Source organism: Clupea harengus, chromosome 11 (genome assembly GCF_900700415.2).
Source record: "Clupea harengus chromosome 11, Ch_v2.0.2, whole genome shotgun sequence".
In the NCBI taxonomy this organism is placed as follows: domain Eukaryota; kingdom Metazoa; phylum Chordata; class Actinopteri; order Clupeiformes; family Clupeidae; genus Clupea; species Clupea harengus.
Genome location: NC_045162.1, coordinates 4791320 through 4816838, shown reverse-complemented (window position 1 = coordinate 4816838; position 25519 = coordinate 4791320). Strand labels below are relative to the sequence as shown.

The following is a 25519-nucleotide window of genomic DNA, read 5'->3' as shown; positions in this document are numbered from 1 at the left end:
TCCCCACACGTAGCCTTAGACACACCAGGGGTTTGGAGCGAGGGCCATTAGACTTGATTCTTGGCCTTTGTCTACAGTCACGACAAGATAGTTGGAGCCAGGCAAATTAGCGTTTAGATGGCCATTGTCAGATAGACCCCTACTGCCTGGCATTCACGCCTTTTTATATCTAGCATCCTGCCACCCCCCTTATACGCCCCCACCTTATGCTTGACCTATTGTCCACTCTCTTAACCCACAGAAAGAGTGTCACATTTACATCACCATTTCCCCCAAAACCTTCCCCCCAAACACCTGTGGGTACTCCTTTATGCCATTAGTTTAGTATGTTAATTCTGTATATGAAATACAGAATTATGTTACCATTCAGAAGGACGGCAGCGAGAGAAGCCTGTGACAAAGACCTTCCGGATCCTTAGACCCATCACAATCTGTACCATCATCATATGCACACCCTTCACCTGTCTACCCCCTTCCGTCTCTCATGGCCGCCTTTCTATTTAGGCTCCTACGTGTAGTCAACTCAGTTCCAGTCCGAAGCTGTGCGTCTGCCTGAGTCATCTTCTCTTGCTCAGACTCACCCTTATGATGTTTCATCAGGTGTTTTTTTTTCCTGCAGCTCTGTTGGGTGCCCACATGGCTTTAATTGCAGAGCTGCTGCTACTATAGGCAACTAGCCCCCTGGGCCCCCATGTCCTCCAGCCAGCTGTCTCTCCAAGCCAGTCACATAATCTTTCCTTTGTTTCAGGCTGTATTCCAACATGATTAACAGGTTTATTTGCTCTCTTCTTTTTTTGTGGGGGGGGGGGAAGTTGGTTAGTAAGAGAGAAATTATCTTTATTTGTAAATGTTATCTAAGGTTGTCATTTATAACTAAATTAATTCTGTATATTCACCATAATTATATACTAGATAAAGCTTACTGCAGTGTGATTAGGCTACATGAAGCCATGATTTTCTGTACCCTTATTTCTATTAAAAAAAACCTTCCCTTTAACTGTATTGGCATATTGAGTGTTTACAATGAGGCTCATTTGAAAGGCATGAGGTTGTAATTGATTTTTGGTCTTTGACAGGGTATCTTAAATGTTTACAAACAGATTCATTAAATGTGTGGATACTACAAAAACTACTCTTCTGAAAAGTAGTCTTAAACATGAATAGCATGCACAGGACACGTACAGGTCTTCAACTTTCAAGCGAAATTGATTTATAGAAACGCTATACCCTAGTAATACAAATGTTACCTTCATATCCCTTATCACCTTTTGTCTAAAGGACACAATGAGTTGAAACTTCCCAACTAGCAAACAAAACGAACTTCTTTGGGATCCATACGGAGCAATCTGAACGTTTTCTGACCAGAAATATTTGTGCCAGTTTTTTGTCATGGGCAGAGGTTGACTGTATTCCAATAGTTTTTATCTAGATACATTACTAATTACTTAACTGCTGGTTGGTTGGATGATTCATTCAAAGACACTGAACAACACAGTACCTTAACCAGGAAACCACTCTTACGTAAAGGCCATATATGAAAACAGTTTCTAAATATGCAGAGATGAGGTTTGATGAGCACAACTGTGTCTGGACATTATTGAACTTATGTTATTGTGCCTTGTTATGTCTGTACCATCTGTATTTGTATGTGTTTGGCTGCTATGATGATGTAATGTCCCTCCAGTGTATAATGGTCATCCATCCAAAAAGTGATATCGAGCCTGATATGAACGATATCCGTTTTATTTTCCAACTGACCTCAAACCAATATTCATGTCATACAAAAGAACAAAAACATCAGGCTAACAGAAGCCTATTCGGAATACAAATGTAGTCATGAAATGTCTCCATCCTAAAATATTTTTTTTCCATGATCATATTAAATATGCAAGTGCTTAACAGCTTTAACATCTCTGAATCAAAAGGCAACATTTCAAAACATTCTCGAGAGAATAAAAGAAAATCTAAATGAACAGAATGTAATCTCAAAGTTCATACATCTCAAATAACACTGAAGTGTTAACATCTCTTATTTGCCATCTTGTAATGAACAAGGGAAGGATAATACAGTAAACGGACTACAGTAAACAAAAATCAGTTGATGAAACCCACAATTGAGACTAAGAACAAAGGATGAACACGTTACGTGTTTGTAAGGTGGATAACTTCAAGGCATATAAAATGTACTCTACATTTTAAAAAGTTATTCGATATCCGAATCTTCACTGCGAAACTGAACAAACCAAATAAAAAAATAAAAAAAACAAATCAAGACATTTTTTATATACAGTAAGTAATGAATGAACATGTGTGGTAATTGCTGGCTAGCTACTTTTATGGTTAGCAACACCACTGAATATGTACAAGACTATACAGAATACAAACATCTCAGCTCTGAATAGATCCACCTTAACATCCCATGAAAGTTGGTCAAGTAGGCTAAAATCTGCCATCAAAAACGCACTGAAGACACAGTTATATCTGTTAAAAAGATGTTGGGTGAATTTAGTTTTTACAGTGCGGAATCTTTTTTAGGTCAGTGTGTGGATTTTAAAGAGCGTAATCGGTAGAAGAAGCCGCAGCTATGTGAGTGCGTCGGTGCTCTTCTAGAAGGTGGTAGGCGGCAAACGCCTTGTCACATTCTGTACATTCATACACAACCTCACCCACATGAGACTCTTGATGCTTCTTCAGGAGTGAAAGATGGCCAAAGGACTTATAACACATGTCACAGCGATGAGCCCCCCCAGTCTTTTTGTCTTGCTTTTCAGCATGCTTCTTCTCATGTCGTAAAAGTTCCTGAGCTGTGGTGTAGCACTTCTGACAGACAGAGCACTGGAACTCACGATTTACATGAATTCGTTGATGAGCCAAAAGGGAACTTTTAGTGACAAAAGACTGTGGGCAATCATCACAGCGAAACGGCCTCTCGTGTATAAGCTGATGCTTGTTGAGGTAGCGCCTCTTTGCGAAGCCCTTGTCACAAACTCGACATTTGTAGGGACGGCATTCTAAATGTATCCTTTGATGCTCGCCAAGATCCGCTTGCGAGGAGAAGCGTTTTTTGCAGACTGGACAATTGTAGAAGTCCTCTCCCACATCAACCTCCTCTTCATCCTCCTCCTCATCAGCCCTTGAAGACCTCGAGGACTGCTTAAGTGATGTGGGGGATGACAACCGTGGCGCTGGCCCGTTTTCGGTATGTGAACGTTGACGCTGTGCACACTGGTGCTGCCTGAAAGCATCACTGCCCAGAAAACTTTCCCCACATTCTGTACACTCATACTGGGTTGTTGCAGTGAAGTGAGACTGCTCATGGTCTGTCAGTTGCGTTTTTGTTGGAAAAGTCACATTGCAAACTTTGCACAAGAAGGAATGTATGGTAAGATGATCAGCCAACTCCATGGCCTGCGAATAACTTTGGGGGCAGATGGGACATTGGTATATATTGTCAGGATTACCGCTTTCTGCTAGTAATTCGTCTCCGCCACCAGCTGCATCTGCTGATTCCTTCTCATTCCCATGACGTTTTAAATGGCTCAGGAAGTGATGACGATAGATGAAATTCATGTGGCACTGATTGCACTGATAGCGGTATGGACCTGACAGCTGGTGGCTAAGCTGATGCTTCTTTAGATGGGTGCCATGCAGGAAGTGCTTGTCACATGGGCACGCATATGGACGCTCCTTCGTAGCTTTACAGCCATGTTCAGAGAGTTGTTCTGGATCTCGAAATCGCATATTGCAAACCCCACAGCGATACTTAAAGGCACCCATCTGCTCCCCACTGCCAGGTCCAGAAGAGGAGGACGTCAAAGGAGGCGTATTTGACGGTGGAATCAATGAAGGGAGCTCTTCTTCCTGTTCGCTGTGAATTCTGCGGTGTTCTGCTCGACTTATTTTACACGAGAAAGTGTGGTCACAGAGATCGCAGGGAAAATTCTCTTCACGATGAGTGGCCATGTGCTCGGCAAGTTGAGAGGGTCCTGTGAAGCTCAGATGGCACTTTGAGCAACGATGAGGACGGTTCTTGCCGTGTGAGTGTTTGTGCTTTCTTAGGGCAAAGAGGGAGACAAAGCCTCTTCCACAAGTCTGACACTGAAATTCTGATTTGTGGCTTCGCTGATGTTGTTGCAGGTTAACAAGCTGGAAAAAGCATTTCCCACATTCTTCACATTCGTGCGGTTTCTCGCCCAGGTGGCAACGTTGATGATCCTCAAGACTCTCTGAGGTGGAGAAAGTTTTGCCACATACATGACAAGGAAAATATGGAGCAGAGTCTGAGTCGTCTTCACTTGCATCATTTTCATCCTTGACATCACTGACATCACTAACATCACTCTCTTCATCAATATTAACTTCAATGTCAAATTGATCTACTGAGGAGCCATCTCCTTTGTCATGATCAGAATTTGTTCCAAGCCCTTTAGAATGCTTTAGCCTATTATGCCTAACATATGACTGTTTGGTTAAGTAAGTCTTGTTGCAGGAGTGGCAGGTGTAACTTTCATCCTTGTGATGGGACATTGTAACATGTTGATTTAAGGACTTTTGAGACCAGAATCTTAAGTCACAACTAGAGCAGCAGAAAGGTCGATTGGGATCATGGCACGACTTATGAATATCCACATCAGACGGAAAACGGAAGGATTTTAAGCAGATTTCACAAGTATGAGAGCTTTTTATGCCATGTTGGATACTCATGTGTCGTGAAAGCGCACCTGCTTTATCAAAATCCTTGTAACAAATATTGCAGGGTAGTTTTTTCCCTTTAATAAGATCTTCTCGACCATGGTTCTCCAAATGACTGATAAGCATTAATCCATCTGTGAAGCTCTGATCACATTCGGAACACTGGTACTTGTTTGCAGCCATATTTGCCTTGTCTGAGAGATCATCATGACCTGTACTCTGCTCTAAGTTTCTCAGTAACTTCTTGTTACCATCCTTGCAGGAAAATTTGGTCTGCAGAACTCCTGTTCCTGTTGTATTTGAACCTTTGTTAAAGACCAGGACAGCACTTTTTTCTTTAGACACTGGTTCTTTAGATATGTTAGTTACTGGGCTAAGACTGTTTTGATCCGTGGCAGTTTTGCCTACACACTTTCTCAGATGCCTTTGTTGAATTTTCTTATTCCAGAAACCTTTGTTGCACTTTCGACAAGAGTGAGGGTATTCTGCTGTATGTATGCGGATGTGCATGCCCAATCCACTGTTGTTAACAAATCGCATGGGGCAGTGTGGACAAGGATATGGCTTTTTGTCATCAATCTGGCTATCCACATCATTCTGTACCGGGCCTGCCTCATCGTATTCTTCAACAAAAGTCTCTTTTTTTATGGACACATCTTTAGACACATCATATGGTTTCTGTGACGTATCTTCTCTATGTTTACTGAGAAAATGTTGCTGCAGTTGCGAGAACAACAAAAATGTTTCGCTACAGTTTGTACAGGAGAACGTCCTAGCTTTTGTAGGGGGGCTGAATTTTGCCTGTATCTTATTTTTGAGTTCTTCGTCATTGGCAACACAATTTGATTTGTGGCTTTGAAGAGCTTCTTGTGGGAACAACTGGCCACATCTGTCACAGAGCGCTCTTTCAGTGGCTTCTCCTTTCGAGGTACATTTGACCAAGTGTCGCTGCAAATAGTCACGGCGGATAAATCGCTCACCACAGTTTTCACAACCATAGGGCCTCTCTCCAGTGTGAAGACGGGTGTGCACCTGTACTTGCCCTCGATCCTTGAAGCGACGGGGGCAGTAGGCACACTGAAACTTAAATTTATCTGAATAATGCCCTCGTATTCTCTGCAGAAGTTTTGCGGTCTCCCTACACTGCTGTTCAGTAACTTTGGGACTTGGTGGGGGCCTTTTGCACTTCACCACCAAAGTGTGTTTCTTCAGAGCTGGCAGACTAGAAAATGATGATCCACAGCGTTTACAACTGAAAGGTTTGTTTGAAGTATGCACCAGGGAAGTATGACGGGCCACATTTTTTTGACTAGAGAACTGCTTTGAGCAGGTGTTGCACTGGAAAGTTTCCTCTTGTTTTATTTGTAAAGAATTTTGCCAGCCAGTCCCGACAAGCTTAGGACTTATCTTGGCAACACGAACTTCAAGCTTTTGCTTGCTCCCTTTGCATCGATTTTGATGTACTTTAAGATGATCGTGTCTGGAAAAACCACTGTCACATACCTTACAGCGGTAAGGTTTCACATCTGTGTGGGTTAGGATGTGACGTCTGAGGTTCCTGGCTTTGGAAAAGTTCTTATTACAGAATTTGCATGGGTACTGACCATCGGTTTCCATTTTGGCCATTCCATCTTGAGGAGTTGGTTCCGTTTTCAAAACTTTCAGAAGTGATGCCGATTTCCTTCTAAAAATTCCATCACAGAAAGCTTCATGCTGAAGATATCGCCTTTGACTCGCGTATTTATGACCACAATGCATGCATGCGTATGGTTTTTCTGCCAAATGTGAAGGAAGATGTTTCAGCAAATAACTTCTGTATTTGAAAGACTTTGGACAGTGAGGACATTTGAACGGCAGGCCTTTCGGAACTGTCCCAGTATTTTGTGAGCTCTTTTTAATTTCAAGATTTGTTGGCAGGGCAGTGTCGTCACATTTTCTCTCATGGACATTTCTATTGTCAGCCCGACTGAAAGTTTTACCACAATTCTTACATGGAAACAAAAGAACTGTGTTGGAGTCCTTTCCACTGCATGTCTTTTCATGAGAGTCTAGTATTGTCTTCCAGTAGCATCTCCCACATTTGGAGCAAGGGGCAAGTAGCTTTAACTTGTGTCCATTCAAGTGCTTTGTCAGACTACTAGTCCATAAAAAGGATTGTGGGCAATATGAACACTTAAACTGTTTCTTAGCTTTATGCAAAACACGTTTTACTTCTTTTGGCTCTGCCTTTGGGGTGTCCTTTTTATCACATTTCTTCATGGCCGCCGCCACCTTCTCCTTGCAATGCTCCATGTGCGTCGTAAGGGGCTCCTGTCGCTGGAAGCACTTGCCACATTTTTTACAAGGAAAAGGTTTCTCCCCTGTATGAAGGCGGATGTGGCGAATAAGGGCAGGGCGACTGCTAAAATTGCGTTTACAGAACGGGCATTTTAATGAGGACTCTTTCGGCAAGTGACTTAAACAGTGATCGCTCAGTCCTTTTGCATCAACAAAAGATTTGTGGCATACGCAGCACCTAAATTCTTCTTTGCTGGTTAGGGGGCTCTTGAGTTTTTCTGGCGGCTCTTGAACTGGTTTACATGTAGCCTTCTTGGCTTGACTTGTCTCCTTCTGCTTGTCATGGGTCACCAGGTGCCTAAAAAGGTAAACAGGAAATTTAAACTCCATTGAGCAGTCAGGACACTTCAGCATTCCTTTGTTATCATGAGACTGTCTATGCTGTAACAAATCAGCGATGGTGGGAAAGATTTTCTTGCAAACAGAACACTGCACCTTTCTTTTGTGGGCGTGGGTGTGGGCAATCAAGTAAGCATGCTTTTTGAATTTTTTACCACATTGCTGGCAGCTGAATGGTTTGTCTCCCTTGTGCAGAGACATGTGTTTCTTCAAGGAGAGCGACCCCGTAAAAAGTTTTCCACAAAACCGGCAAGACACACGATGACTTTTTTTTGTGTCAAAAGACTTTTCTTCTTGTCTCTCCTCTGAATAAGATGACACTTTCAAATCATCAGGATTTGCAGTTCTGTATCCAACTGGCTTTCCAGTCTTAGCAAATAGCCTATGTTTCCTTGAATGTTTGGATAATCCAGAGTAATGAGCATAAACAGCTGGGCATAACTTGCATTTAAAGTATGTGCCGTTGGGTGATTTTTGGATCACTGAAACTATTGGTTTCGATTTTCCCTCCAAACGATCACTCTTTTTTTCTTGCTTCATCTTGAGGATTCCTTTGACTTTATACTGTGGGAAGCAGATATTTTTTATATGTCTACCCAGATTGCAGACAAGGGTGAAAAGAACACCACAAAGTGGACACTTAAACCCGCTGGCTGTCTTACCCTTCCCATCCCCTTTTGTGTACTCTTTGAGGCACTGCAAACGCAGATGTCGGAAAAGGTTGTAGGAATATTTGAACACTCGAGGACAGAGTGGGCACTTGTATCTGGGGGCCACTGTGCTAAGAGAGGAGGCACTGGTCTCCTGTGCGGTGTCCTCAGGCTCCTGTTCTTGTTTGTATGGGCTCCCTGCAGACTGCTCCTCGTTGCACATTTTAGGAATCCGACCACACCGTTCTCTTCTGTGTTTATTAAGGTTCCACGAGTATTTGAATGTCTTGGAGCAATCTTTACACTCGTGAGGCTTCTCATCAGAGTGCGTCCTCATGTGTGCGTTGTGCTGTGCACGAAGCTTGAAGCTTTTATTGCATATTTTGCAAGTGTTTGATAGGGATACTGGATCTCTCCTGTAGACATCCACCAGCTTTACAAAACATTCACGAAGTGTGCCGTGTGAAGTCTTGACAGAGGTTTTCATCATTCTCTTCATTGGCTGGGGTATCCCTTCCCTCTCCAATACCTCAGAAACAGATCCCGACGGGAGACATCTATTTAATCGTAGGTGCCTGTTCAGGGAGCTAGTCTGGGAATAATATTCGCCACATCGATGACACCTAAATGACTTGGCCACATGCTTTCGTTCATGCATGCGAAATGAATCAAAATTTCTAAACCTAAGGGGACAATATCTGCAGTGATGCAACACATTTGCCTTCTTTGTGAGCTTTTGAGAGTCTTCACTGCTCCAGTGCTGCCCTGGTTGTGGAAAGACTCTCTCATTTGGTTCACAACGATGATGTTCTGCAAGTTGACAACTAGTAAGATAGCACCCACAGGCCTGACATAGCTGGAAATGGAGCTTGGAGTGCTGAAGATGATGGTGTTCAATAAGATGATTTACACTATCTGCAGTTCCACTGCATTGTGTACAACGATAAATCCCAACCTGGTCATCATTCTGCTCTTTGTAGTCTAATACCACAACAGGATCCAACTTCCTCTTCATGTTATGTGAATCTATCAGTCGTACAACTTTAACAACGTGATGGCTCTCATTTTCATTTAAACTGGATTCAGTCTTCCTTATGTTACCTTCTTGTTCGGTTACAACTCCACTCAATTCAACGTTATCTTTTTGCGCTTCAAGTATGCCTTGTGGTTCACTGTTGCACGTACCCAACATCATCGAGTCAGCAACACTGTCTACTGCTTCTTGCTCATTTTGTCTAGGTGGTTCTTGTGTTGCACATCTTTGTTCTGGTAGGACTTCGTTTGGTTCCTCACAGACAGACAAATCTGTACTCTCAGAGGTCCTTAGTGGGTTACAGCTGGACTTTAGGCCATTTTCTGACTTTTTCAGGCAAGTTTCAAGAAACTCAAAACTACTGTGCTCCATCTCAAGACCACTGCTGACATGACAGTCATCCTCTCCCTTTTTGAAACCATTATCAATATCCAATTGTACGGTCTCTGTTTGTGGTGACAGTGATGTGGGATTGTCTTGGGGACCAGGAGTGGGGACAGATGTTTTTTGAAGGACTTCTTCTGTGGGCTTTACAGCATTGTCAGTTGTCAGTTTGCCCATATTCCTGTCAACATTGCCATCTACATTTTGGAAATTGCTAGGAGTAGTGCCGGTTTCAGTGATCATCTCATGGACCTTATCAGCATTGAGTGGACCATCCCCAGCATTTTGAGTCTCAAGCACATGATCTGAAACACTTTCAGAAGCAATACACAAATCCTGTTTGAGAGCTTGTCCTTCCTCCTTAAGAATGGATGTCTCTCGCTCAAGTTCTGGGCTACTAATGTTCGAGTATTGATCCTCTTGTAAACTCTCCTCCTGTTGCACTTTCTTTTTTTTTATCTCACAACCGAGCACTGTACTTTCACAAACGTCCGGCTTCATAGCAATGCCGCTGTCTTGGTCTGATTGCCAATCCAAATTACTACAGTTCTTCAGGGTCTCCTGGGTTTCTGCGATTTGGGTTGAACCCTTCTCATCACAATTCAAAGTCCCTTCATTGTCGTGTTCCGAGCAGCTACTAACATCCGAGTATCCATCAGGAATGTCTGGTGTTAACAAATGAGGGTCATCTTTTGGGTCCTGTAATTTTTGGTCTACATCAAAATCTCGGCCAGTTTCACCTGAAAGAGAAGACTTTGTGGGAGTAAATGCTGTACCATCACCGTCCTTTAAAAGGTCTGTTGTGTCAGAATCAGTCTTAAAGTCTTCATGAGTAGTCTCCTGATATATTCCAGAAGTATGGTTGTTCTCTTGCTTCAAAAAGCCATCAGCCTGAACCTCCATGTTTTCTTCTGGGTCCTGGGGTTCTCCCAAAGCCATTGGATCAGGAATCTGAGTTTGGCCGCATGTATTCCCTTCATGAGTCATGCTGTCTGGACATCCAAGATGAGAGGAACCTTTCAGTGGCCAAACCTACAAAAAGTTTTAAAAAGTATTAATGGCCAGAGCATAGTGTTCAGAAAACATGGTAATGTTGACTCTTGGTGTCCCAATCCATTTAGTATTATTACTGAAAAAACTGAACAAGTACAAATGACCACCACAACTTACCATAAACATCTACCTTTTTCCAACTGTAGTCTCACAACCACAGCAATCACAAATGTGAACTTCATTTGCCAGGGGACCTAAACACAACAAAAATGGTTAAAACAATGCAATTTTTAAATATTCAAAGTAGTAAACTAATTAAGTATAAACACTCCATAGAAAATGACCCTCCCACCATGAAGAGCATATCGTTTACAACCAATAATAGTTAATAAAAGAAAACTGATGGCTACACTGTAAAGCGCCTCTTAAAAGTAATTAGTGACACTATAGCTCATGGCCTATTACACTCAGGTATGCACCTGAAATAGGTATAAATAAATAAATAAAATATACCAGGAGTTGGATAAACCAGGGCTAAATATTGCTTACATATAATAACTTTGACTGTGGTAGAAGACAGGAAAAAGGTGGCAACTCAAAGGGGAGAAGAAAAGAAGCTTTGGGTGTAGTCATGGCCTTGGGAAGGTGACATAGTAAAGATGATCCATTTTGACAAGAATGCAATCCCAAATAAGCCGTTACCTGTTGAACCACTCCTATGAAATGCAGTGCCAGGTCACAAGTGCACAGGCAAGCAGAGTCCCTGTTGTGAGGGAGAGGACACAGCATAGTGTTATGGGATGTTCAGTAGCCAATTGCAGACAGAGAGATAGAGCAGTAGATGCATGAAAGCCCTTGTAAATGGACTGAATTGTCAGATGAAATCTGTTGTGAAAGGGGCTCATGCACTTGGGGACGAGGGAGCTTAGGTAAATGTTTTGCAACTGGATTAAGACTCTGTGAGGGGCACTCACTAGACTTCAGTGCACCAGTCCAGCAATGGTGAAATTTGGTCTAAATGTGGATGGGAATAATTATCGCACTAACTGGATTGTAAATGTCTTAAACCAATCCAAATACCTCCTGAGGGCAGAGAAGAAAGAGGAGGTTAGAAGTAAAACCCCTGGCAAAAATTATGGTAAAACCACACTTAGAAAATGTGCACCCAGTTTTTTTACTACCTAGCAAATAAACAAATCACAGATGACACAAAACAATTTTCATTTAACAGCAAAAAAAATTGGCTTTGAGAAACATACCTCAACATTTTTTTAAGTATTTTATTAAATGCCATATTTTTTTCCATATCAAGAAGAGGAAAAAGCAAGTCTACAGCGAGCATCTAACCGAAAACCTGCTAGCCAACTCTGCAAGGGAAGCAAGACAAGCAAGAAATCGCAGCGACGACCTGCAACTCAACGAACAGAGCAGCCGAGTCCTCCGATCTACACGGCACAACATCGACAACATCACAGCTATGACGATCATTAATCTATGGACCCTCTTCTCTTTGCCTTATCACCATTGGATCTGCCAGCACAACCCCTTTTCCCTAAGGACTGGTAACTTCAATATAACTGGGTTTTACAGATACATTAGCATACTCACTACTTGGCTAAGCATACAACTATTTTATCTTTGCCATTTGTAGATGTATTTGATTTGTTTTGTTCAACAAACATGACTGTTGGGATATATGTATTCAGGTTTTTTTGGTAGTTGGCTTCGCTACACCATACAAGGGTTATTGCGAGTATTGCTTCCCAGAAACATAGTGTCTTGCATGGATCACTAACAATTTCCCTCTTCTAACTTGGCACCGTAATCACACAAATTGCATATACATTGGTCTTAACATAGCCACACATGCAAAGGGAACACTCAAACTTAACGCTGCACATAGGCTCGTCCTTTGTTCATATCACATGTCTGTTCACGAACGTGCATACATGCACGCGGAACTAAGATGATCAAACAAAGGAACACCCACATTCTTTCTGGTGTGCACACTCAAGCTCACACACACCCTTTTAATTTATTAGCTAGAGACATTTAGTTAGATTACATATTGTGTGTTTTATTTCTGATCATTGTGTTAATAAATGCTTTGATTATATAAGCTGGTCTATTTAATGTTACACAAGAATGAATGCTGCCAACTCCAAAGACCTTCAACCTTGCTATTAGTAAGGTAACTTTGGTTGTAGTTATTAGTTTAATTACAACCCCAAATCATAAAATGCAAATCAAAAAAAGAAAGCAGTGATTTTTTGACCTTGACTTCTATTTCATTGTAGACAGTATGAACACAAGATATTTTATATTTTGTCCGTTCAACTTCATTTGATTTGTAAACATACATCCATTCCCGCCATTCGGGCCTGCAACACATTCCGAAAAAAAGTTGGGACGGGGGCAATTTAGGGGTAGTAATGAGGTAGAATAATTAAATAATGATGTGACTTGAAACTAGTGATGTCAACAGGTCATTGTAATCATGATTTGGTACCAAAGATGCATCCAGGAAAGGCCTACTCCTTAAGGAGCAAAGATGGGCAGAGGATCGCCATTTTGCCAACAAATGTGTGAGCAAATTATTGAAATGTTTAAAAACAATCTTTCTCAAAGAAAGATAAGCAGATATTTTGATATTTCACCCTCCACGGTGCATAACATAATTAAAAGATTCAAGGAATCTGGAGGAATTTCAGTGCGTAAAGGGCAAGGGCGCAAGCCTAAGCTGAATAACCGTGGTCTCCGGTCCCTCAGACGGCACTGCATCAAGAACCGCCATTCATCCATAAGCGATATAACCACATGGGCTCAGGATTACTTTGGCAAACCTTTGTTAAGCACTACAATACATAGTTACATCCACAAATGGCAGTTCAAACTTTACTGTGCCAAAAGGAAGCCTTATGTTAACCGTGTCCAGAAGCGGCGTCAACTTCTCTGGGATGGACCATCACACAGTGGAAACGTGTATTGTGGTCAGACGAATCAGTATTTCAGGTCTTTTTTGGAAGAAATGGACACCGCGTGCTCCGGACCAAGGACCATCCAGACTGTTACCAGTAACAAGTCCAAAAGCTAGGGTCTGTCATGGTATGGGGTTGTGTCAGTGCCCTTGGCAAAGGTAACTTACACTTCTGTGATGGCACCATTAATGCTGAAAAGTACATAGAGATTTTGGAGCAACATATGCGGTCTTCAAGATGACATCTTTTCCAGGGATGCCCATGCATATCTCAACAAGAGAATGCAAAACCACATTCTGCACACATTTCAAAGTCATGGCTGAGAAACAAGAGTGTGCGGTTGCTGGACTGGCCTGCCTGCAGTCCTGACTTGTCCCCAATAGAGAATGTGTGGTGCATTTTGAAACGCAAAACGCGACAACGAAGACCCCTTACCGTTGCACACCTTAAGGCTTGTTTGCAGGAAGAATGGGACAAAGTTACACCTGTTACACGCTTCATCACTTGGTGTCTTCAGTCCTTAAACATCTTAAGTGTTGTGAAAAGGAATGCCCACCTTAAAAAGTGGTAACTGCTTTACTGTCCCAACCTTTTTTTTATGTTGCAAGAGTGTTTATTTTGAAAAAAAAAAAACGATTGTATGTGCTGCTGTATTGTTGTCAATGTAATACAGGTCAAAGATAATTTACAAATCACTGTTTTGTCAAATCACCAACTTTTTCTGAAATGGGGGTTGTATTAATCAGTTCCAAATTGATAGTTTAATATATTTTATGGTATTACGGTACGGTATTATTATTTATGCACAATTGCACCCGCATTTATCCGGCGCCTGCTCACAAGGTACGGTACCTACATTATTCTGGTGCCCATATGAGGCTGGAACCCATTGTACCTACACTAATATATTGTAGCCCATCAGCAGTCTCAGTCATCAGTTTTCCTTAAGTAGTGAAGGAATCAGAATTTAAGGTTCAGAGGTAATAATGATATACCATAGTCAATAATTACATTTATATTATACCTAGTTGTAATTGTTACTTTTATTTGGGCTTAGTGGCCAAGACTACAGTTTACAGCGAACATGGAACAGTGAATACTGGTATTAAGATTAACAGTAAGTACAGTCTTGTTTTGCACTAGCTTGATGTTGGGCTGTGTTAAAGATATTGACTTGCTAGTTTTGAACACAAAGCTTAGCATGGCCAACTCTGCAGAGTTGCTAGAAAATACTCTTGGACAATGGTACTGTTAGATTTAGGTGAATTTAATATACTGAAATTTCATATACTATCTCATAAACACCAAGACATACCAGACAGGCCCCCACTCTCAGTTTGAATAACACCAGGGGTCCACCGACAGAGCCATCAGACTTGGCTCCTGGCCTTTGTCCGAAGCCAGCCAGAACCATCAAGCCTGATTCCTGGTCTTGGTCTATGTTTGGAGCCTAAACTATTAGAACTATTATCCTAACATCCACCTCCCTTGACCTCCAGACACACCCATCCCCTCCCCTACACTTTGTCATTGTTTAATATGTTAATTCTACACTATATGAATTGTACCTTTCTGTAAGAATAAGACTTTCCTCGTGACATGTGGCCGTGCTGTCCAAGGTTTTCCTGCGCTATGCGTCGGAATAGATTTATTTTCGCTAAGCCTACTTCCACAAGTCTGTTTCTCTGAACAAGCTAACTTGAACGAAGGAACCGACTTCAGCGTTTCAATTAAGGAATTCGCCAAGAACATCATGCTCTTTTAGTACTGATTGACTCGTTTTAAGAAATACCAACAACACACACTTGACAGTAGCGTTACTTTACCCTCAAGACATTTATTACACATTCCTATTCGCTGAGTAGATAATAGTAAAAAACTGTCTGCTTTTCTCTTCTAAAAACCAGAAGCCTTGCCAAACTGAAGGTGATGGTTAAGTCGAATTGACAAATATTCAATTTGTCCAGCGGCAGCAATGACGTTAGACCATTAAACCAGATCATTTGTAGATAGGATTAAACGGTTTAATTTTGCTCTGAACCCCACTGTTGATTCATTAAAGCCTACATTTCATCTGACGTTTTTCTTGTGTTCAATTCAATGTAAGAGTTCGCCAAACTGACTCCGTAAGCTGTAATTTGTTTAGCTGTGTCCACCATTTTACATCTGGTAAAAATATTCTTGTTGGTTTTAAAATAGAGTTTGTGGTTGTCTTCCATTGAAATGGGGTTTAATCAATAAGCATCAATCATCACTGAAAGCCCCACCCAACAGTGTCAGGGCCGCACAGAAGTACCCACTCCAAAGGGAAAAGTTCCATTCTGAAAATGGCCCGGAACAAGGTTCTACAGGGTTGGTGGAAATACACACAAAGGTTTGGGCCTCCCAAAAGGGGTCCTAGAGATCTAGTGGAAGAAAACGGCTTAGAGTAAGCAAGTGACCGAAAGCTCACGTGGCTGGCTGTTACCAAAAAAGGTTAAGGGATGAGGTACAAACTGTAATTCTTTCCAGTAGGGTAACAATATGAGACAACACTTTCCAGATTAGACATCTTCAATTATTTATGATAAAATAAGGTGCTAACCGCAACAATAAATAATGCATGAGATGAGAACAGGATGTTTGTGTAGACGGTGTCTCGTTCAAAGACAGTAATAACCGCCATTCTTTATATATATATATATATACACACATACAGTATAAAGAAAGAAATTAACCTGAACAGCACAAAAGGCACAAAAGCAAACTCCAACACATGCTTACCTGTACTGCCGACAGTAATTCCATCCCACAAATTATGGTGTTAAGGCCAAGCAGCTGTGAATAACAAAGAAAAATACATCAGTATTGCAGAAAGCACACGGTTTACTTGGCATGCCTTGCAGGCTATTTAGGGGAAGGCATGCTGTGGTGTTTTTAAACAGTGTAACTGGTTAGCTGACTAGCCAGCAAGTAGGCAATCTAGTCAGTCATCTTTATGCCAGAACTACCATTCCTTTAAAGCAGGGGTTCTCATCTTTATGCCAGAACTACCTTTCCCTTAAAGCAGGGTTTCTCAAATGTTTGCGAGCTGGGCACCACTGAAAGGTTCTACAGTACTTGGACGACTCACTCTCCCCATAGATAGATTGATTGATCTATATATAGATCATGGGTCGGGAACCTGTGGCTCGCGAGCCACCACTGGCTCTTTTGCTGACGGCCGGGGCTCTCGGACGAAATGGGTTGGATAAAAATACGGGGGGAAAAAAACGTGTAATCAAGGGGATCAGCCTAGGCCTAGTAGAAAGCTAAAATAACAGTCAATTTTCACCTCACTTGACTCCGTAACCATAGCCTGCACAATATTGTTACATTCGCGGCTGGTTGCCATGTCAATATCAAACAAAAATCACAGATTTCCCTCCATTTCCGTCAACGAGAAAACTTTCTTTGGTAAAGTTGATGTGTGCTAGATAGGCTAGAGAAAAATGTCGAAAAGGAAAAAAAATGAAGAGCGCGTCAGCTACTTTCAGCCTGAGTGGACGGATGATTTTGCGTTCGTGGGAAGAGCTGGGACTGCGACTTGTTTGTTATGTAACGACAAAATTGCGTCAATGAAACAATCCAATATTAAACGCCACTTCGACACCCACCATGCACCATTTGCAGCAAAATATCCTGCGGGAGATAGTCGACGCAAGGCCTGCCAAGAGCTTCTGAAAAAGGTACAGGTCGGCCAACAGCAACTCCGTGCTTGGACCACCCAGGGAGATGGCACATCAGCTAGCTTCGTGGGTGCATTGGCAATTGTTAAAAATGGAAAGCCATTTACAGATGGCGAGTATGCCAAAAATCTAATGCTGGACGTGGCTAATGAACTGTTCGATGACTTTCCCAACAAAACAAGATTATCAAAAGAATTAGACATGCCACTCTCTGCTAGAACAGTCCATGACCGCACAATTTTTCATGGCAAATCAAGTGGAGGAGACACAAATAAAGGACATAAATACAAGTGAAGATTTTTCACTAGCCCTCGAGTTCAAAGCACTGCTGGCCGAGGTGGAAAGTCATTACCCAGGACTGATTTTGCACAGCAATGTGCTTTGGTTGTCAAGGGGGAAGGTGCTCAGCCGTTTTGAGTCCTGTCTGAATGAAACCAGAACTTTTCTGGAGATTAAAAATGCTGAGCGTCCTGAGCTCTCTGACACAGAGTGGCTCCTGAAATGTACTACCTTGTGGACATCAGTGAGCATCTCAACCAGCTCAATGTGAAAATGCAAGGCATTGGCCACACAGTCTTGTCGCTTCAGCAGGCTGTGTTTGCATTTGAAAAGAAACTGGAAGTCTTTATTAAGGATATTGAAACTGGCCGTCTCCTGCACTTCGAAAGACTCCTCAATTTCAGGGAGGCATGCTTAACGAGTGACCCCGAGCAACGTTTTCATCTGCAACAGCTGGCTGGCTTCACCTCCGAACTTCTGGTGACTTTCAAATCGCGTTTTGGAGAGTTTCGTGAGCGTAGCAGTCTTTTCAAATTCATCACCCACCCACATGAGTGCGCAGTGGACGAGGCACACTTATCGTGCATCCCTGGTGTTTCTATCGGCAATTTCGAAATGGAGGTTGCTGACCTGACCTCGTCTGACATCTGGGTGGGCAAGTTCAAATCACTGAACGATCAGCTGGAAGGAATCACACGTCAGCGAGCACAGCTTGCGAGCGAACACAAGTGGACTGACATGGGAAAGCTTCCATCCGAAGAACTGAATCTAAAAACTTGGAATGAACTGCCCATTACATATCGCACATTGCAACGTGTTAGTATTGCTGTGTTAACCATGTTCGGTTCCACTTATGCATGTGAGAAATCTTTCTGACATATGAAAAATATAAAGACGAACCTGTTCTCACGTTTAAATGATGAAAGCCTCAATGCTTGCATGAAGCTTCACCTCACTGAATATGAGCCAGACTACAAGGCCATCAGCAAATCTATGCAGCACCAGAAGTCGCATTAATCTCTGGTAGGCATAATGTTCAATTTCGTGTTGTGTTGTTAACTTCTGTCATTCCCATTGCAATTTACATTTCAAGTTACTTGTAACATAACTTTTAAAACTAGTAGAAAATGTATTAAAAAAAACCAGTTGAATAACGATAATGATAGATAGATAGATAGAAATGAGCGAAAGCCATCAGTCCGACTTTAACTATCCAGACGGAAATGAAAACATCAACAGTCATGAGGAAATTCAGAAGAAGCGAAGATTTGTTGAAAGTGATGATGAACACTAGAAACTATAGTTTGAATCACTTGTGTTCTTACTTGAAATTTAAGTAAAGTTTGATATTTCCCGGCATGACCTCACTCTCGGTTAGTAAGTAGTTATTACTGCACAATACGAAATCAGTGTTGGGGATCTCAAGGCTCAGTAGGAAGAGAAGAGAGACAGAATGATGGAAGATTACGATGTATGCTACTACAGTGGAGATTGCAGGACAGAAACAAGGGGGGGATGAAAAAAGCCTTAAAGTTTAAAGTGTACAGCAATTGCACTGTTGCAAAGCTAGGTAGGGTGCTAGAGAGCTACATAGGGTGTCTAAGTCAATTCATTTTCAATTTCTCTCTGTGATGTTTCATAGAGCTTTACTGCTTAAATGTGTGAGGGACGGGACATTGTAACACTGTTCATTTTCCCATCAGGTGACATAATCCTATAGCCTGGATGCCAGACGAACTTAGCCCCGCCCACAAAAATTGAAGTCGGGAAGTTCGGTCTGGCCTCGCTCCATTGGGGAGAACAAAAATCTGTGAGGAGATAGATAGACCAATCAAATTGTCAGGACGGGCTTTATACGATGATGGACAGATGATCAACCGTAACGTAATCAACCACGTCACCAAAGAGCGCTTGGATTGAATTTGTTTTCAAAAAACATGGCTGCCACTGGAGAGATGAAATGTGGAGATTCGAGTCTGTTTTAGAAGACATTGACAGCACATTCATTTTGAAAGAGGAACAGAGAAACGTGATCAAGGCATTTGTCGATCGAAAAGATGTTTTTGCCGTCCTTCCTACGGGATCCGGTAAAAGTTTAATGTATCAGCTGGCCCAGATGGTCTACGTTATGGTCATACTACGTTATTCTGATTGGTTGTAGGTATATCCAATTGAGCGAAGATGCATTTTCTTTCCTGGTTCGGTTGAAACACGCCCCATAATCACAGCCCAATGGAGCGAGATCAGACTCATATTCTGACTAAAATTATGGGTATGACATCATCAGGCTAATAATCCTATGTCAGCAACCACCAATCGGGCTTTAAACCTTTGGCAAAAAATACTCCCACTGCTTTCGTTATTACCTGCACCAAGGTTTTCTGTGCTGTTTGTTTATCAGTCTGTGCGCAAGATTATGCAAATTTACTAGCTTGATTTCCATGATGTCGATTCCAAAGAGTAGCATGGGCCAAGGAACCGAGTGCCCAGATCAAATTTGCTTCTCTTTGTCTAGCCAGCGTTCGTTATTGTGAAGTTGGGAGCTGTAAACAAAATCGCATTGTATTGCGCACTATGTAACAACTACATGCACTAACTATAAGAGGAAGCTAGCGCAGTATTCTCTGTATTCTCCATTCAGACTAAGAAACCGAGGAACTTTGTAGGAGGAAAAGAAAAGAAAAAGATAACAAAGAGACAATGCAAGAGACCAGAAAAAGAGTCCGTCTCGGACTTCCTTTTACACGATTGCGGGAGCTAAAAGCTACAAAAGGATGCAAGTCAGATGCCGAGCTGGCCTTCTTTCTGTTGGACTAGTCAGTAATAACTTATTACCTGTGTATCTATGTCTTGTGCTGCACTTGCTTGATGATTAACTGTGTTAGGAACGTTGTAGACGCTACTTTTCCCATCATAAACATCCCTGCCAATGTTATTTATGAAATAATTTCGACGTATGCTGTAACCTTACTGGTGTCATCCCTGTCTCACAGAGATTTGTAGTTTTTCAAGATGCCCAAAGTCATCGTCCTGTACCGTCTCAGGCTAGCATCCAAACAAATTCATCTCACGTCAAAAAAATGTATCAGTCTCACAGCCTTGAAAACCTAACTCAGCTGGTTTGTCAAATTACACTGTCCAATGTATAATAAGCATATTTTATTAGATTACACATACTCCAAATTCAAACGGTTAGAAAAAATGTATAGTGGCTGAAAACACAAACAGTATTTCAGCTAAATTAAAATTTGTAATTCTTTTTTTGTAATTCTTTGGTTATGTTGGCGTTCATCTCTGATGTCACAATACAAACTATTCAGTCATATTTGTATAAAATCTTGATATTACTACTGTGTCAGTCTACATGCTTCTTCGGCTTCTACCGTTGTCTTTAGCGGTTCCATATCCTTCAGCTTGTCAACAAATACAACTGTACACTGCCCATCAGGGGGTCACAAAGCGCAATTTGTATTTACGACAGTGGTGTTAGAGTGAGCTACACTTGCAACTTTAGGGGGAGCTCAGTAGCAAAAAATACCAATTCTCACGTAATGGGGCTTTAAGAAACACAATGCTTAACTTTGGGGGCAAATCATCATATTCACCCAAAATCTAACATCAGCAATATGCCTAAAATTAATAATTCATAATGTTAACACAAACACATTCAACTAGCACACCAGTGGAATCCCTGTAGACACCAAGTAAGTAACAGCTCTTCCCGTTCACATTACAGCACTACTTCAGCCGACACCTCGGACTCTCCTGCAGCAGGCTATGCATCTGCCACTCACACAGAGCTTTTTGTCTTTCTGAGCTCCCTTTTCCCTTTGTGATTAAGGCATGAGAATCGCGAGGACTCAGCTTCTTTCATTTAAAAATGAAATGCAAAGGTAAAACTGATGTTTTAAAGTACTACTTCTAACATACAAAGCCCTAAACGGCTGACTTAGCTCCAAACCACCTCATGGAATTAGTTGTCCCCTACTGTCCACCAAGATCACTTTGTTCCCAGAATGCAGGTCTCATCTAGGAATATTCAAAGGCACAACAGAAGGCAGAGCCTTCAGCTATCGAGCCCCCTTCCTGTGGAATAATCTTTCTGCTTCCATCCGAGATGCAGAAACCCTTTCCATATTTAAATCAGATCAAGACATTCCTCTTTAATGCATCCCATAGTTACGAATAAAGCATTTAAAAAACAGTCACCTATCGCAACATTCACTTCCTCTTGGTGGCCATGTTGCTGTTTCTAGCAGGAGTGGACTACAGACAGCGCATGTCGCGCTGTGAAGGAGTACCTTTACGGATCCTGGGAACAGCATACAGCACGGGTAGCGGCTGTCACCAGCCAGTTGTGCACTACTATTGTATCCTGCCACCCACACTATGCTTGTATAACTAAGAATCCCCATGCACCAAGCCAGCCAACATAACTTATCACAACTAAACACATAAAATTCCCAATAGCAATAAAACTGGGCTACAGAGAGCACATGTTGTACTGTGAAGGAGGGCCTTTACCGATCCAAGGTACAACATGTAACACAGCCAGCAGGGCATAGTTGTGCGTCCGGTCACCCTTTCCATCCTAACTTAAGTCTGCACACCATGTCAGCCAACCAAAACTAAACATAAACAAATTCCCCATACACCTTCCAGGTAGCCTCTCCTTCTACATCATATGGCTAATGCAAACACAGTACTGTTAAATAGGCCATATTCCCTACTGTTAACTGTGTTCAGCAAAATGTATCTGTTTATCAAATTGATGTCAAATTGATTCTCTCTCATAGCATGACCTTTGCTCGCAAATGCTGATGGCTGTAGAAACATTGTTACTCTTCACCATATCCATGAAGTACATATTGGCAGCTGAACTTTACTCACTTTGTCTCTTTCTTCCCCTCCTATTCTAGACTATATTTGCTGTGGGATGATGTTGCAGTCTCTCCACCTGATCTACTTGCAGAAACCCTCAGCCTACACCTGCCCATCCCCACCACATATCCCCATCCACTTATTCTACCCTATACTCTGTGCTTTTACCTGCAATGTAAATAATTGTCACCATCGAAATAGTTTTCTGTTCCATTACTCTACCTACCTTTATAACAGTAACCTGACGAGCACACTCCACGAAGCTGTTCTAGAATACTTGAATAATCTCTCCCCATCTTATCCTCTACCAATTGTATATGCATCATGTACCATGTTATGTTTGTATGTAATGTGCACATTTATGCTAGCATGCTTATCCTGCCCATCGATTTCTTCTGCCATGTTCCTGATTGTTTCCCCTCCCCTTCTGAAACAAGCCCCTGTCCCTACTTTTTCTATCTCTACCGGGCTGGCATCAAGCAGATGGACCCCCCCTTATGTGCTGTGGTTCTGCTTAAGGTTTTTTCCTGATTAACAGAGAGTTCTTCCTTGCTCCTATCGCCAATGTGCTTGCTCTAAGGGGGCCCGGGCCCAGGCCCTATATATATATATATATATATATATATATATTGGCACTATATAAATTAAATTGAAAAATGTAATTATTCCAAAGGACTTTACATGCGATTTCACTGCCGCAGACAAATTTCAAATGTCGGAATAAAATCATGACAGTTTTGCTAGAGTTGTGGCGCTTCAGCCATCTCAATCGTTTGGTGTAAGGTGGTCTTCCAGGCTGTCTTAACTCAGTCTTTTTCTTGTCTTGACATTCTGATCAAATCAACTGTGTTTAATATTATCATACGTTTTGGGTCATGCAAATAGTGACGTGGACATTGTCAACAATCAATAGGTGAACTCTCTCCAGAATGAAACTGGAAAGAGCAAAGCGGGCACAGGAACATCACTGGTGGGTATATAGACATGGAGGAGGCTCCGGGGTAGCCCTAGTAAGCTGCGGTTCTGTGGGACTGTCTAAAAGGAGGAGAAGCTGGTGGAGCTGTGGCATGAGCAAGAGTATCTCTACCCATTTGTACCATGATAAAGAGTGTAGAAGAAAAAAATGAATGCAGCCTTGCATAATCTTAAAAGGAACCTAGTTGCAGTCTTACGAACAGTGACTCTGCAAGATTTGAGATCATAGTCTGTCACTAAAAAATCTGTGACTAATGACATTGTCTTTAGATGTGAGACCGCAACTGTTAGTAATTATTTTCGAATCTATATGTATTAATAGCAAGAAATAAGTTCAGGCAATAAAGTATGTTTCCATAAAGTTTTTGGTTAACTAATGTAGGTGAACGTCAGTCACCAATGCAATGTGATATGTGAAATACAGCTTGCTTAGTTGGTTAGCCATCACTACCACCGTAACTAACATGTCCATGAAAATAGTTAGATTTCAAACTGAACTTTGTAATTTACATTTCAGCAGCTCAGGACCGTTGCACATTGTCGAGACAATCGCTTGCCAAAGCTAGTAAGGTTTCCATCACCATTCATGTTTGCTAACTAGGCAAGGTTACCCTCCTACCTAACTGAAACTTCAGGTTGCAACTTTGGTATGCACCAGCTAGCTAGCTCGCTAGCCGCAGTGTATCATCTTGCTACCTGACTCAATCAGGTTACGTTAGCTTCTGGGGCTGCATAGGATAACAACACTGTGGACCAACCTACTAAGGTGCTGAAAACCAAAAGGAACAAATAAGCAGTCCGAATGACTATAGCATTCAAAACTCTGCAAAATGTCGTACAAATGTCGCTAGCGTTACTACTTGTAATTCTATCAGGTCTTCGGTGTTTTCATTTATTAGCAGAGTGGTTGCATTGTTTAGTTGAGGTAGTCGTTCCTAATGCTGCTAGCTGGCAAATGATGGTTGCAATGCTAAGCTAGATAGCTAACCAGCTAGCTAGCTGCAATGTTTCTTCTGCATGATCACGACCAATCTCAGTAGGTCAGCTCGCGACGTATCGCCACTTACCTTGGCTGGTTTAATTCAATAGTTCCACCCTTCCTCTCTTCTTTCTCTGCCCAGAAGTTTGTCTGCGTGTAGTCCAGTTGGCAAAGACTGCACTCGGTTCGTCAGTATGATGTAGTACAATGTTTAGATACATTGGTATTGTTAGACTTTCTTGCCGCCGTCGCCCATTTTCCTTGAATTCGCCTATTTCACAGACAATGTGGTGAAGCCCACGACGTTTCACGACAGTGAACCATTGACGGCCAATAAGGGGAAAGGAACGAACCAGATGAACCCGCCCTCATTTCTACGGGGCTTCCATTTCACAGCTCCCAACATGTGCGCGAACGTTAGTCTGCGCATTGTCGTGATGTTAGAGGAGCAAGGTAAAATGGCTTCCAAGTCTAAGGTAGGGTCATGTCTTCATGGAGCTCTTGCTCTGTGTCTCTACCTTCTCTTGCTGATTGGTCCTAGCTCAAACCAGGAACACAGACCTCAGCCCTGACAAAAAAAGGACCCAAGTGAAACAGTCCATCCACAGGCACGTCACCCTAGAGCTCCTGCTGAGGAACCAGGACCCAGACCTGGTGGGTATTGAGCACATGGATTAGTGTCAAACCTGGCTAATTTAACTCAGAGTAAGTGGTAAACCTAAAATAAGAGCCCTATGGCTTTGTTTTGCTAGGAGAATTAACATCACTGTGTAGACCTACAAGAATACTAAGGGTGTGTCCTAGGTAATGTCCATATTTCTCAGAGTATCTTTATGAGATAGAGGGTGGTTTCATCTGTGCCTCCAGGAACTAGTACTCTTTGAAATTGCAGTTGATCAGTTCATTGTTGTGATAGTCACTGCAGTAAGGGGACAAGAAACTGAAGATGATACAGGCACACAACAGCAGGAACCTGAATAGCTGATGTATGTAAGGGCATGTAGAATTGTGTACTGTGGTGATTAAAGGTACAGTCTGTGAATCCCGCAAAAGGTACAGTCTGTGAATCTTGCAAAAGGTTGTTGATATTTGAGCTAAACAGCCAATCAAATTACACCCCTCACTTCCGTCCTCCTGAAGCAACATGTTGATTGGTTGATTACCATTTATAGAGCCAGGACTGTATATGAACAGCAGTTTTTGAGCACTCACTTGACAGCGGACTCACCTTTAAAGGAAATGTTCTTGTTATCCAGGCCCACCTTTTACAGTACAGTGATCATTCTTCCAAA

General features: G+C 42.0%; 1 protein-coding gene across 2 annotated transcripts; it reads right to left on the bottom strand.

The window, feature by feature from the left end:
• Positions 1–1727: 1727 nt before the first annotated feature.
• On the bottom strand, positions 1728–25301 carry znf1035 (zinc finger protein 1035). 2 transcript variants are annotated; one of them, XM_012817895.3, is made up of 5 exons: positions 24316–25301; positions 16170–16223; positions 11131–11191; positions 10606–10682; positions 1728–10467 (listed from the first exon to the last, which is right to left on the bottom strand). In XM_012817895.3, the coding sequence occupies exons 4-5, from the start codon at positions 10612–10614 to the stop codon at positions 2551–2553; spliced, it is 7926 nt and encodes a 2641-aa protein (XP_012673349.2). In that variant the 5' UTR covers positions 10615–10682; positions 11131–11191; positions 16170–16223; positions 24316–25301; the 3' UTR covers positions 1728–2550. The 2 variants fall into 2 exon arrangements, with proteins under 2 accessions (XP_012673349.2, XP_031432515.1); XM_031576655.2 differs by lacking the exons at positions 16170–16223; positions 24316–25301 and adding an exon at positions 11403–12549.
• Positions 25302–25519: the final 218 nt, after the last annotated feature.